The following is a 12,488-nucleotide window of genomic DNA, read 5'->3' as shown; positions in this document are numbered from 1 at the left end:
CAAAAGTAGTTCTGACTTCAAACCCGGATGAAATGTAATACTTTTGTCCGCGGGATCCCCTCATAACAAGCTACAAACCAGCAAAGGAGACTTCACTGCGGTGCATGAGCAAGGCAGCCCTAGCCTCGCTCACTGAAGTCTTAATCTTCGAACGCGTGATGAGCTCCCGTAGTACATCTGCCTAATCCACCGCGTTGTTTCCGTCGTAAGCTTCGTTCTCGAGGGTGCCGCCACCTTCAGTTGACAAGCGTAGAACCACCGGCTTTTAGCGCTAGCGCTCCTCTTGCGATTGCTCTCTCCCCTTCCTTGCACCTAAACTACATATGGTTCATACTCGCTATACATTTCCCTCGTAGATAGTCACCTCAAGCTTCAGGGATACCGCACCGTTTCTCTGCCTTCCGGCATCAATCAACCCGAGACGACGGCCGGGGCGGCCGCATGGGCATAAGTATACACAAGTCATACAAGCTATCGATGGACCACTCAAGTTTCACAACATGCGCTCACGAAGCGCGGCCAGGACTTTCGGTCAAGCACTGCTGCAGTACTCTCACGACTGTCGTTGCGGTGGCTCGTCAGGCAAAGGGGGCCGGTGCCGCGGATGGCTGCCTCAGAGTTGCATACCCGAAGAACGCACTGCGCACCTCGAAAGGTCACATATCCTGCGATGCCGTCAGCCTCTCCGGGGTACACGGCGGCGTTTTCAGGTCCACAGACTCAGATGACCTCTGGGTGGATGGCGGGATAGAAGCACAGGTCGCAAGCCTCATCAGCCTCAGCACATACCTGCCGCTTCGCGTCCGGCTCGCTGAGCATCCCGACGATATCGTCGAGATGGTCGACCAAATCACGGATGGTAAGTGCCATAAATCGTACCGTCGCAAAAGCTGATGGTGCTGCACTGCAGCGTTGCATTCCCTGCGCTACGATGCGTTCATGTTGCACTGTGACGTTAGCAACACGAACATCATGTGGGAAGAGACGGCCAACGGGCAGGGGCACTTCGTTCTCCACGGGTTTGACCTTGCAGTCCCCTTGAACCCGGATGGCACTCCGGCCATGGAAGCGACGGCGAAGCATCGAACTGGCACATTGCCGTTCATGTCTGTCTTTCTTCTCGAAGACATGTGGCGAAACCCCGACTCCCCCGGAGTCATGCATGAACTCCATCACGACTACGAGTCGCTCTTTTGGGTTGCCACATGGTGCACGATGAAGACGGAGCACGACATCGCGCCCAAGCTGAAGGAGCAGGTCGAAACTGTCGTCACGAAATGGGAGACCGACAGCTACCAAGCGATCGCGTGGAACAAGGAGGACGTGCTCTTTGGGTTTCGGCTGAAGGACCTGCCGATGACTCCGCGTTTTGAGCGTCTGAGACCGGTCCTCAGGGTATTCCGCAAAGTGTTCAAAGAGGCAAATGAAGCCATCGTCGACGACGACTTTGGACGCAGCCGCGCAGAGATACTACGAGAGTGGATCACACGTTCGAAGATCAAGGACATTATGGGGAAGGCGAAGGTGAAGGCTTCGGTAGGTATTGCAGGGTAGCTGTCGGATCCGTTCACTAGTAGTACATAGGAACTCGTCTGTTTTCCTGTCGGGGCTCGGATGCCTTTGGCCGCCTCCCGCGGTCAATTATCCGTCCGGGGCACTTCCTTCTCTTTTCTCTCTAGTTTACCGCCTTGGGGTAGGTCCCTATGTTATCCAGAAACTACGAGCGTCGTAGTCATTCCCGTGAGCTCGAGAGCCTTGCCGCGCGCGAAGAACATGAATAATTAACGCGTGTACTTCACTCCTCAAACGTGGTTTACGCTTTTTCAACTGGTTTATTGTTATGGCGTCGGATGTACCCAAGAGTCTATGCGTGATTATACGAGATCCGTAAGGTTGTGCGAGAGCGTAATATGTATGCGAGGGCGGAGCGGGGATAATGGGGGCAGATGGGAGCATACGCGCGCAGCGTATGCAAGTCGTCTATAAGAACGGACGTGCACGCATGTAGCAGAGGGTTGCTCCGTTTACTTTTTGGGCTGGCCGAGCGTCTTCTTGTACGCCGTCTCGAGCTCGGCCTGGACCTGCGGCATGACCGGCTGGTGGGTCTTGTACTCCATGCTGAACTCGCCTGTGATGCGGACGCGAATCGATCAGTACCCTGTCTAGACTGCACGTTGAAAAACGAGAGGCGTACCCTTGCCCTGGGTGATACCGCGGAGGTGGTTCGAGTACCCAAACATGTCGTTCAAGGCGACCTCCGCAACGCACGTGAACTCATCCTCGCGGACCTCGCTATCCATGATCGTGCCGCGACGCTGGTTAATACCACCGATGACAGCACCTAACATACACAGAGCGAAGGTTAGTGAGATGCGGCATGGCATTTAAAGGCTGAGGCACGCACTCTGGAACTCGGAGGGCGCGACGACCTCGACGGTCATGATCGGCTCGAGGATGATCGGCCGCGCAGCGTTGTAGATCTCACGGAACGCGCCGATGACCGCGAGCCTGAAGGCCAGCTCGGACGAGTCGACCGAGTGGGCGAGACCGTCGTTGAGCACGAGACGTGCGCCGCAGACGGCATTGCCCGAGAGCGAGCCCTTCTCTAGCGCCTCGAAGAAACCCTAAATGACGATGTTCAGCTGGGTGGAACACGGGACACGATCGACGCTCGCATACCTTCTCGCAGGCAGGTATGTAGTTCGAGGGGATGTTGCCACCCATGACCTGGTTAACGAACTCGGTGTCCTTGCCCGTCTCCTCGTCCATAGCCATCGGCTCGACGAAGCCGATGACACGCGCATACTGGCCAGCACCGCCAGACTGCTTCTTGTGCGTGTAGAAGAAGTCCGCGCGCTGCGTGATCGTCTCGCGGAACGCGACGCGCGGCTTGCCGGTCGTGCACTCGACGTTGTACTCGCGCTTCATGCGCTCGACGTAAATCTCGAGGTGCAGCTCGCCCATACCGGAAATGATGGTCTAGGGTAGGCAGGTGAGGGCAAGTTAGGACAACGGGTATCATCGAACATACCTCCTTGCTCTCCTTGTCGATGTGGACGCGGAAGGTGGGATCCTCCTTCTGGAAGCGGTTCAGAGCACGCGAGAAGTTAGGTGTCTCCGCCCCGACGGGCTTGAGTGCGAGCGAGATGACTGGCTCTGGCACGAACATGTTCGTCTGCAGTGGCGTGAGCGAACCGCGCGGGGTGTCATACCAATTGCCAACACACCATAGAGAAGCTTGTGGAGCCATCCGTGAAGGTGTCGCCGGACGCGCAGTCGATACCGAAGATCGCGCAGATCTCACCGGGGCCAATTTCTTGAATGTCCTGTGGCAATGGTGTTATACGAAGTCGTGGTGTGGACGACACTGAGACTTACCTCCATCTCGTTACTGTGCATGCGCACCAGACGGGGAACTTTGACCTTCTTGCCAGAGCGCGCATGGTAGATGAACTGGCCCTTGCGCATGGTGCCCTGGTAGACGCGCATGTACGTCAACTGGCCAAAGCGGCCTTCCTCGAGCTTGAACGCCAAAGCGACGAGAGGAGCAGCGGAGGCTGGTTGGAGCGCAACCTGGGGCGCGGATGCTGGCAGCGACGTGTCATGGGCGACAACCTTCGACTCCGAGGGCTCCGGGAGGTAAGAGCAGACGCCGTCCAGCATAGGCTGGACCGCGGTATTCTTGATCGCGGAACCGAGGAAGACAGGGGAGAACTTGAGACTGACGGTGGCGCGGCGGATGGCGTCGGCGAGCTGCTGGGTGGTGGGGTCCTCGTCCATGATCAAGAGTTCGCCCATTTCCTCGTCGACTTCCGCGAGCTGTTCGATGAGTTCGCGGCGTTTCTCCTTGGCAAAGTCCAGAACCTCAGCCGGGATGTCGTCCGACTCGACGACCTTGATGCCCTTCTCGCCCTGATTGTAGATAGCCTTCCAGCGCACGAGATCGACTACACCGCGCAAGCCATCCTCAACGCCGATGGGAACCTGTACCGCTGCGGCACTGATTTTGAGTTTCTGCCGGATTTGGTTGATGACGCGCCATGGGTTGGCCCCGGGTCTGCAGAGGCTAATGAGAAATGTGTCGGAAGCAAAGGCGTTTCACATACCGGTCCATCTTGTTGATGAACGATATCCGGGGAACGCTGTACCGCCGCATTTGCCGATCGACCGTAGTAGTCTGACTTTGCACACCTGCTACGGCACAAAGAACGAGGATAGCACCGTCCAGGACACGGAGAGCCCGCTCTACTTCGATAGTAAAATCGACGTGACCTAGGGACAGGATGAGCGACCGTACTCTCGCGTTACCATACATGCCGACGTACCTGGTGTGTCAATAATGTTGATAGCGTACTTTTCCTTGTCGCCAGATGTCGGTTTAGTGGCAACCCAATCGCAAAACGTCGCCGCGCTCTGGATAGTGATGCCCTTCTCCCGCTCGAGTTCCATACTATCCATCTTGGCACCGACATTGTCACGTCCACGGACCTACACACGGGACGAAAGGTGAGTACGGTTACATGCACACGTTCAAGGACATCGACGGCTCAGGCGAAAGGACGTTGGACATAATGTGCCCCGGGGCGCATACATGTCTTGATCAATGAGCAAGGCGACTACTATCCTGCTTCATGCTACTAACTTCACCCTTCTGAGTACCCAACTAGTCGGAGGCCCAAAGGGACGTCTAACCAGAATGCAGGGCAACGTGCCTTGGCATGTTTCTGGGGAGAACTCGAGGCTTTCTCTGTCGTGATAGCGTGGTATGTGCGATCGTCACAAGTCCGGAGACGTGGCCATGCACGAGCCGCGCATATACGTTTCATTCGATGAAAACACGAGCAGCGGCGGCCTGATAAGAGATTGCATACAGAAGGCAAGACGCACCTCATGGATGTCCCGAATACGACCAGTGTAATACAATATCCGTTCCGTCAGCGTCGTCTTGCCAGAGTCGATATGCGCCGAGACACCGATGTTCCGCTGGAACTTGAGCCGCCGTTTGTCCTCCTCCGAGAGCTCGTAGACCGGGTACTCCTTGACAAGCTCCTCCGGGGCCTCTGCGGGTTTGACAGCAGCAGCGGTGGCGGCGTTCCTACGCAAAGACCAGAGACGAGCGGGGAGAACAGAGGAGTAGCGAGTGTGTGGCCGTGTCCGGAGACATGTCTGGAAGATGTTCGAGGTCAACATCCTCGCCAGTGAGCTCAATGTCGCCGGCGGTGAGCAAGGTACCAGCCTGAGAGCGAATGTTGCCCCGGACATTTGGGAAATTTAGACGCCTATTGGATCGAGATCTGATTGCTTGGCCATGTTTACGATCGGTGGCACGGGATGTGTCTCCGAGCTTGTCCGACCGGCGACAACCAACACATGGGGGGGATTGTTTTAACAAGCAAAATGGCTATTGGTACGCACCCCAGTCCACACCGCCGTCGGTTTATAGCCTTGATTTTTCAACATGATGTCGCGCAGATCTTCGCATGACATGCTCAACGAAGCGAAAGCCACTGATAATACTAGACGTTGCATTGACTCTAATGTGCTATTCAAAACGCGCCATATCGATATACTGCCGAGGAAGGATCCACGACACAGAAAGAGACGTTCTCGGCGCTGAGATGACCAACGCCAACAGCGCCCATCCTAAGTTCGGGGCCAATTGCCAGTTAAGAGGCATACGAAATAGCTATGGACAGAACAACGTTCACTTGCACCAGGTACCTCGACTCATTTTTTGTACGTCCCATGCACGTTGCAACATGCCAAGAGTATTTATATGCGCGGATGCAATCTCAGATTACTTATATGCCAGATTTCCACGACGTCCACATGTACAGGATGCTGAAAAAGGTACACAGCACCAGCTTATCGAACGTGCCCCGCGATCCACGCGTGCACGCGCTAGTGTTCTCCGAACGACATGGCGCACTGCATCCAAGAAGCTTACGTTGCAAGGACCATATGCCATCTCGGCGTCGGTGCCATATGGCACTTGCAGACATGCTCGCTTCCTGAGATAACCGGCGGTTCGCTTAAATTCCCCGCACCCGCCGACCCCACTGCTGCTCGACCGACCCCTTGCGAACTCCTACACCGAACACTTTGAAGCTCATCCTACACAATGCGGTCCTTCCTCATTGCTGCGTACGCCGCTGCCGCCTGTACTCAGAGTGTGGCTGCGTGGGGCACACTCGGCCATCAAACCGTTGGGTAAGTCCCTTTCTTATTCTCACTGTGTGGCCCCTGCTGAAATGCCTTGCAGCTACGTCGCCCAAGAGGTGAGCGATCCCCGCCTGGTGCGATCCCGTCAGCGCTATAGCTAACGTCGTGGTAGTTCCTCGCGCCGAAGGCTTTGGCCTTCGTCAAGTCCTCTCTCGGCACCACGTACAACCAGTCGCTCGGCGCGGCTGCATCGGTATGTGTGTGCCACTTGCTTATGGTCAATGCTAAAGCTATCGTGTCTCTAGTGGGCAGATAGCGTCAGGTCTCTGGCCGCATACAGATGGTCGGCACCGTTCCACTTTGTCGACGCTGAAGGTCATTCGGAATCACTGATCATCCTCGGGCATATACTCACCCCTCTACTTTGACAGACTCTCCTCTGTCCGGATCGTGCTCCGTCCAGGAGACGCGCGACTGCGGCTCCGGAGGTTGCATTCGTGTGTACAAGTTTTTTTATCCGTGCCGCCCGTGTGCTGAGACTGTACTTGACCAGTGACTGCAATTGCAAACTACACCACCCGCGTAGCGCAGACCTCCCTCAGCGCAACCCAAAGGCAGGAGGCGCTCAAGTTCCTTGGTACGTCTCGATCGTCTTTCTTTTGGTGAATGAGCACTGAATCGTCGTTTGATAGACCATGTTAGTACATCCATGAGTTACCGCGTTTCCGCGTTCTCACTATCTTGCTCAGTTCCTCGGAGACATCGGACAACCTCTTCATGTCGAGGTATGCATCCCTTCAATTGCCCGACAGACAGACAATGACGAGTTTGTAGGCATATGAAGTCGGCGGTAATGATATTTCAGCCAAGTGCTCCGGGAAGACCACCAACCTACACGCTGTACGTCCACTTCCCACCGCATATACTGATCACATCTAACGCCGTCTACTAGGCATGGGGTATGCGTCTCCGTTGCCCGCTACTACATGCCTGAGCTAAATGTAACCCAGACACCGGCATGGTGAGCAAGAACATCGACGACAACCACGGTGGCACGGTCACGACCTACGCTGCGGACCTCGTCACCAAGATCAAGGTCCTCTCTCTCCCCTCCAACGCATCGCTCATCCGCTGACACGCCGTGGCGCGTGCTTCCCGCAGAAGGGCACGTTCAAGTCGCTCACATCCGACTGGCTGAGCTGCACATCCGTCACGAAGCCTGCTTCGAAGCGCTTCTTCCTTTCCGACGCTCCGCGCGACGTCGAGGAGGATCTGCATCGTATGTTCGCGCGCGCGGAGGATGTCTCGGAAGCGAGCGTCACGCCGCTCGCGTGCCCACTTGTTTGGGCGAAAGAGTCCAACTCGTACTGCTGCGTGCGTTGTTATCGTCCTACCTTTTGCGTGGCGTTTGGCTGACGGGAATTTGATTGCAGTCGACCGTGTTCACATATACGACGGGCCAGGATTTGTGCACGACCAGCTACTTCACGAAGGCGGTCCCGGTTGTAAGCCCCATCCTCGTTGAGCGCTGGGGTTGTGATAACGAGCGTACGTCTTATTTCGCAGATCGACCTCCAGATCGCCAAGCAAGGTTACCGCCTCGCGGCTTGGCTGAACGTCATCTTCGATGGCGCTACGAACCTGCCTTGAGCTTGGGCCTCCACTCTAGGTTTGTTAGAAATTCGTCGGCGGTCAGAAACTTTTTGTTGTATCATCTCTCGTATGGTGGGGTTGAGGGTCCGATGATTAGGATATGTAAATAGCGCTTCAATGAGGATACGCTAGAGACTGCGGTCGACCTTCGGGCGGGAAATGCATGTATTGCGAACATAATTTGATAATTACCAGGGACCTGTTCTTTGTCCAAGGCGCGAGCTACTGGCTCGGGTCTTACGTTGTGCGCGACCTCCTTCGAAACCCGATTGCTACTGGTATCCGGATTGTTCCGTGGCTAGAAATAGTATGCATGCTCATGGACCCCACGGATGGAGTACGGCTGATGCTGGTACAGAGCATTGCTATCGATCTTATATGTGTTCTTTCCTCGCAATCATTGTCGCGGCCCCCGGCACGCTCATGCGCAGCGTGTGCACGTAGTTCAGTCAGGTCAATCCTCCTGCTGCCAGAGTGCCCCGGCGACATGACCGTCGCAGGATGGTGCTTCCGAGTCTGTGTCGCTGCTCGTGCACAGGCGGCTGAAGTACATTCCCCATGTAAGTTACATTTGTATATTTTCTGCTCGTGTTATCAGTGACAGTTCAAGGGAGCCGAGTTTACGTGTCTTCCGATGCTTACCCGTGCTGTGCATCAGGTCTATGCTGATGCTTACTGGTGGGCTAATTGGAGGCTAGGCGGAATTTTTTGAGGTTGCACGACTTGCTGGTGTCCTTCTCCCCCGAAGCGGCCGTCGCAGGGTGGCGCCAGTGCTTCATCGTCCTCTTGCTGGAGCACAACAACGACGCCTCCGCCAAGAAGGCGTGCCCAACGTCGCTGCTCGCCCACGGGTGGCCAATCGACCTCAGCATTCAGTCCACGTTAGGGTGGATGCCGCTGCTTGTTGCGTGGCGGACTGGAAAGCCTTTCCATCTGCTTCACGGTACGTTCCCGGGGGCCGCGTTATTCTGCCGGTGTTGTGCAGGGCTAATGGGTATACGGCTAATTCGAGGTTGCGTGCTCCTTGGATCGTGTTTCCTAGTCAACTATGTGACTTCAAATGGGAAGACGAACTTTGCAGAGGTGCGCACAGCCGGTTCAACGCGGTTCGCGCTTAGAGCTCACATCGCGGTTGCGATCTATTTATCTAGGGCGTGACTTCGATCACCTTCTATGCCATGATTGTGAGTGTACCAATGCCTTTGCATGGTAAGAGGGTGCTCACAGCGGATTTTTTTTAGGCGATGGCGGTGTAGTTCTATCCGGGTCAGCCCCAGATGGGCTCCCTGCTCAGCCGCCCACGCTCTGTCGCAGAAGCGGCGGTCGCGAGTGGTGCTAGAAACGCGCTGGTCGTGCTGGTCGTGTCGTTGGGATCATGTGGTGAAGTTATGCTTGTCAATTTCGGACCTTGGTGCTGTGTAATAATAGAGACACCTGTGGCCTTACGCTTTTGTCGCGGTGTCCGGAATTTGTAGGAGCACTTTCAAGTCGGTCGAGTGCGAGCCCGAGCGACCTGTTGTGGTGAAGTTCTACTGGGCTTCCCTAATGTTCTGTTAGTAAGCGGTGTCGAATCTATGTTATTGTCCCAGCCAGGCTCGGCGCAGTAGTGGCAGATGCGAGAGACGCCGCCATCCTGGATGAAGTGGGATCTTGGCTTGAGCATGGGCGTCTGCGCAGCTTCGGCAAACGCCGCCATGCGTTCCTTCGCCCAATCGGGCAACTCTCGTCTTCAACCTTAGCCACCACCATCCGCACTCTTTGTTCGGAGTTCCTACCCTCGACGCGTCCCATTGTAAGCCGCTTTTGTGAGTGACTCAGATAGTCCAGTGACGCGTTGCCCATTGATCTGAAAAGCATTGCAGGCCAGGATTGCTTTTTCATCCTACTCCCTCCCCATCGTCCCGCCCACTGTTGTTGGGCCACACTCGACCTCATATAAAACCCCGCTAACCAAGCCTCCTATCGTTCGTCTTCTCTTCTACTCACACCCCACCGTCTATTCTGACATGATCGTTCCTCAACCCAGATCCACTCCAGTCTTAGCCACCGCTTTCAAGGTGCAACACGACTCCCAACGCGGCCCAGGATCGCTCGCAGGAGCTCGTGTACGTCTTTCTCAGTATCGCGCCGCCGCAGTGGAAGATATGGCACACAAGGCGATCAGGATGGAGCCAGAGGAGTTCCTCTGCAAATTCCTTCGCCGCACATGGGTCTTCGATCACGATGAGCCAGGGCCTCCTCAATGGGACCGCAACGTATTCAAGGGCGTGGAGGATGCAGCCAATATGAAGGAGGACGCGATCGCCGAAAAATTCGTGAGTGTATCCGCTGCGTAGCCACACATCATCGCCACAACTTCTTCAACAGATTGCTGCAGTCAACGAATCAAATCTCGCACCCGGCTTCAAGATAACAGGGTCGAAGGACAAGCCAGATGCAGACGGATACTCCAAAGAGAGGATTGATGCCTCATTCTTCCGTGACGGTCGCGTTCCTGGCGACAACAGGCCAAACTGGGCCGAACAAGTCGTTTCACTGGAGTTCAAAGACAACAAAACTGCGAACGACCCATTCGACGACAGGGCCGACGACAAGGTCGAGGCAGACGCCATCACACGCAAGAGGGTACGCGGACAACTCATTAGCTACGCCGAGCTGGTTTTCCGTTACCAACATCGCACCGCCCTCTACCAACTCCTCATCATGGGACGACACTTCCGTTTCATTCGTTGGGACCGGTCTGGTACGATTGTCACGAGGGCGGTCGACTATGTCGAGCGACCCGATCTCCTGTGCGAGATGCTGTGGCACATGGCCCAGCTGGTCGACGAACAACTTGGGATGGATCCGAGCGCTGTTCGCATTCGCCAGGGCGACAGAGATTACGCATTGATGGAACAGGTTGCTTTCCCACAAGAAGAAGACTGGGAGCACGAGGAACGCCTCATCGACGCGCTCCCCGGGGGTGACCAGGTGTTTCGGTACGTCCGTGACGCGTTCCGAAACTCGTTGCATGAGACATGGTCCTGGCCTCGTTATCGCCTCGACGTCCCAGACGGCAAGGAGATCCGGCAATACCTTGTGGGCAAGCCAATCTTCCATGCATCGGGGATGGCGGGTAGGGGCACCCGCGGCTATGTCGCACTGGATTGTCAAAGTCGTCGCTTCGTGTGGCTCAAGGACGCGTGGCGGGCGCACTACGACCTCGTGGACCAGGAAGGTTCCGTGCTGGAGAACTTGAACAAGGCGGAAGTACGCAATGTCCCAACACTTGTCTGCCACGGTGACATCCTTGAGCAGTCCACAAAGACGCCAGACTACTGGCCCACGGGGAAGGATCCCGAAGTTCCGACAACGCCCAAGCCCCGAAAGCGCAGCATATCCGAGGTGGAAGACACCTCGGAGGAAGAGTGCCCTCTACGACGGTACCGGCACTATCGCCTCGTGGTGCAGGAGGTTGCTATGGACTTAACGGCGTTCCGGACTGGAAAACAACTGGTTTCGATCATCTACGACTGCGTCACCGGTGAGTGTACTTCAAGTTGTCTTGTCTCTCACGTTTTGCTCACTGGACTGCTAGCCCACGACGAGGCAACGACGAAAGCCAAGATCGTCCATCGCGACGTCAGTGGGGGCAACATCCTCATCTTCCCGAAAGCAGCTCACCTCCCGAACGGCAACATGGCCGTGAAGTGGAAGGGGCTGCTCGCTGATTGGGAGCTTTCCAAGCCGGTCTGTGATGATCCTTCCCGCTCGCGCGCGAGGCAGCCAGAGCGGACGGTATGTTTTCAAACCCGTCCCATTGTCGCATGTTTTGATGGTCATTCTCAGGGAACTTGGCAATACATGTCCGTTGCCGCGCTTGAGGACCACGCCAAAGTCATCGAGACCTCGGACGAGCTGGAGTCATTCTTTCATGTGCTCCTCTATAACGCGGTCCGCCATCTGAAGTCGAACTGCCCCGATGTGGGCGTCTTCATCGAGGATTTCTTCGATACGCACAGCATCCGTGATGACCGCTATGTTTGCGGGTCAAAAAAGTCCGATACAATGCAAGACCACGGAGAGATACGGCTGATCGGGTCCAAAGACATCTTGCTGTTCGAATCCCCGCTGGACGGTTTCTTTTCCGAGGCTCTGAAATGGTTCAAGGCCCACTACAAAGTGCAGGCCTACCAGAATAGCCTTACCCCGCCCCCCAGCCCCCTCGCCCCCCCCGCGCCCCCCTCACCGCCAGCCAAGCCAGCCCAAACCCTTTCGCCACCGTCCTCTCCCCAATCTGGTGCCTTCGACGACTTCGGGGAGCGTGACAACGGGGCTCCTGTTGAGCCGCTGCGCATAGGCGGAGTAGCTAAGGATGTGCCGAAGCCAACCCAGAAGGAGGAGGATGATGCGCTGAAGGTGTCCAATCACGCCGACATGTTAGATCTCCTTTTCCGGGCGGGGAAGTCCAAGTGGACAGCAGACCACGCCATAGGCGACAATGTGCCCCTCACATTCGAGCCTAAGCGTCCGGTCGGCCCCGCTCGTTTCGCGGCGGCTGTCAACGCCCCCCGAAAGCGATCGCGGATCGGGGTACCTGGCCCGAAAGACGCGCAGAATATCGTTCTCCCGGCCACTATAAACTTTCCGTTCGTTTATATCCCGCCCGGCGCGAATCCCAGGACCCCTCG

The 12,488-nt window shown here is 56.1% G+C and overlaps 5 protein-coding genes across 5 annotated transcripts; 4 read left to right on the top strand and 1 right to left on the bottom strand.

The window, feature by feature from the left end:
• Nucleotides 1-477: 477 nt before the first annotated feature.
• Nucleotides 478-1,554, top strand: TRAVEDRAFT_53418 (uncharacterized protein; the record flags this gene model as incomplete). The annotated part of the gene is made up of 2 exons (XM_008046318.1): nucleotides 478-859; nucleotides 911-1,554. The coding sequence occupies 2 exons, from the start codon at nucleotides 478-480 to the stop codon at nucleotides 1,552-1,554; spliced, it is 1,026 nt and encodes a 341-aa protein (XP_008044509.1).
• A 280-nt stretch (nucleotides 1,555-1,834) lies between these two features.
• On the bottom strand, nucleotides 1,835-5,201 carry TRAVEDRAFT_61210 (elongation factor G mitochondrial). The gene is made up of 10 exons (XM_008046317.1): nucleotides 4,888-5,201; nucleotides 4,326-4,488; nucleotides 4,107-4,272; nucleotides 3,379-4,057; nucleotides 3,228-3,326; nucleotides 3,032-3,175; nucleotides 2,680-2,979; nucleotides 2,405-2,624; nucleotides 2,195-2,341; nucleotides 1,835-2,128 (listed from the first exon to the last, which is right to left on the bottom strand). The coding sequence occupies exons 1-10, from the start codon at nucleotides 5,188-5,190 to the stop codon at nucleotides 2,025-2,027; spliced, it is 2,325 nt and encodes a 774-aa protein (XP_008044508.1). The 5' UTR covers nucleotides 5,191-5,201; the 3' UTR covers nucleotides 1,835-2,024.
• Nucleotides 5,202-6,121: 920 nt separating this feature from the next.
• TRAVEDRAFT_135462 (nuclease Le1) lies at nucleotides 6,122-7,812 on the top strand (the record flags this gene model as incomplete). The annotated part of the gene is made up of 13 exons (XM_008046316.1): nucleotides 6,122-6,210; nucleotides 6,263-6,278; nucleotides 6,335-6,415; nucleotides 6,468-6,537; nucleotides 6,594-6,659; nucleotides 6,716-6,799; nucleotides 6,855-6,859; nucleotides 6,912-6,947; nucleotides 6,997-7,066; nucleotides 7,158-7,258; nucleotides 7,324-7,536; nucleotides 7,596-7,667; nucleotides 7,729-7,812. 13 exons carry the CDS (start codon nucleotides 6,122-6,124, stop codon nucleotides 7,810-7,812), a joined length of 987 nt encoding a protein of 328 aa, XP_008044507.1.
• Nucleotides 7,813-8,805: 993 nt separating this feature from the next.
• On the top strand, nucleotides 8,806-9,056 carry TRAVEDRAFT_135009 (uncharacterized protein; the record flags this gene model as incomplete). The annotated part of the gene is made up of 2 exons (XM_008046315.1): nucleotides 8,806-8,898; nucleotides 8,967-9,056. The coding sequence occupies 2 exons, from the start codon at nucleotides 8,806-8,808 to the stop codon at nucleotides 9,054-9,056; spliced, it is 183 nt and encodes a 60-aa protein (XP_008044506.1).
• Nucleotides 9,057-10,362: 1,306 nt separating this feature from the next.
• Nucleotides 10,363-11,772, top strand: TRAVEDRAFT_85346 (uncharacterized protein; the record flags this gene model as incomplete). The annotated part of the gene is made up of 4 exons (XM_008046314.1): nucleotides 10,363-11,160; nucleotides 11,221-11,341; nucleotides 11,396-11,595; nucleotides 11,647-11,772. Coding segments are annotated over 4 exons (1,245 nt in total), but the record flags the coding sequence as incomplete, so codon positions are not given.
• Between the last annotated feature and the right edge of the window lie 716 nt (nucleotides 11,773-12,488).

The sequence above is a fragment of the Trametes versicolor genome, assembly GCF_000271585.1.
Source record: "Trametes versicolor FP-101664 SS1 unplaced genomic scaffold TRAVEscaffold_13, whole genome shotgun sequence".
Classification (NCBI taxonomy): Eukaryota; Fungi; Basidiomycota; class Agaricomycetes; order Polyporales; family Polyporaceae; genus Trametes; species Trametes versicolor.
This window is presented reverse-complemented; position numbering and strand designations above follow the sequence as displayed.

Bases quoted from the DNA above. Each gene is read 5' to 3' on its own strand.
- TRAVEDRAFT_61210 (XM_008046317.1), bottom strand. From the start codon at position 5,190: ATGTTGACCTCGAACATCTTCCAGACATGTCTCCGGACACGGCCACAC. The intron at 2,625-2,679 runs GTATGCGAGCGT...ATCGTCATTTAG, and splicing joins ACATACCTGCCTGCGAGAAG to GGTTTCTTCGAGGCGCTAGA. The intron at 2,129-2,194 runs GTACGCCTCTCG...TCCGCATCACAG, and splicing joins CGGTATCACCCAGGGCAAGG to GCGAGTTCAGCATGGAGTAC.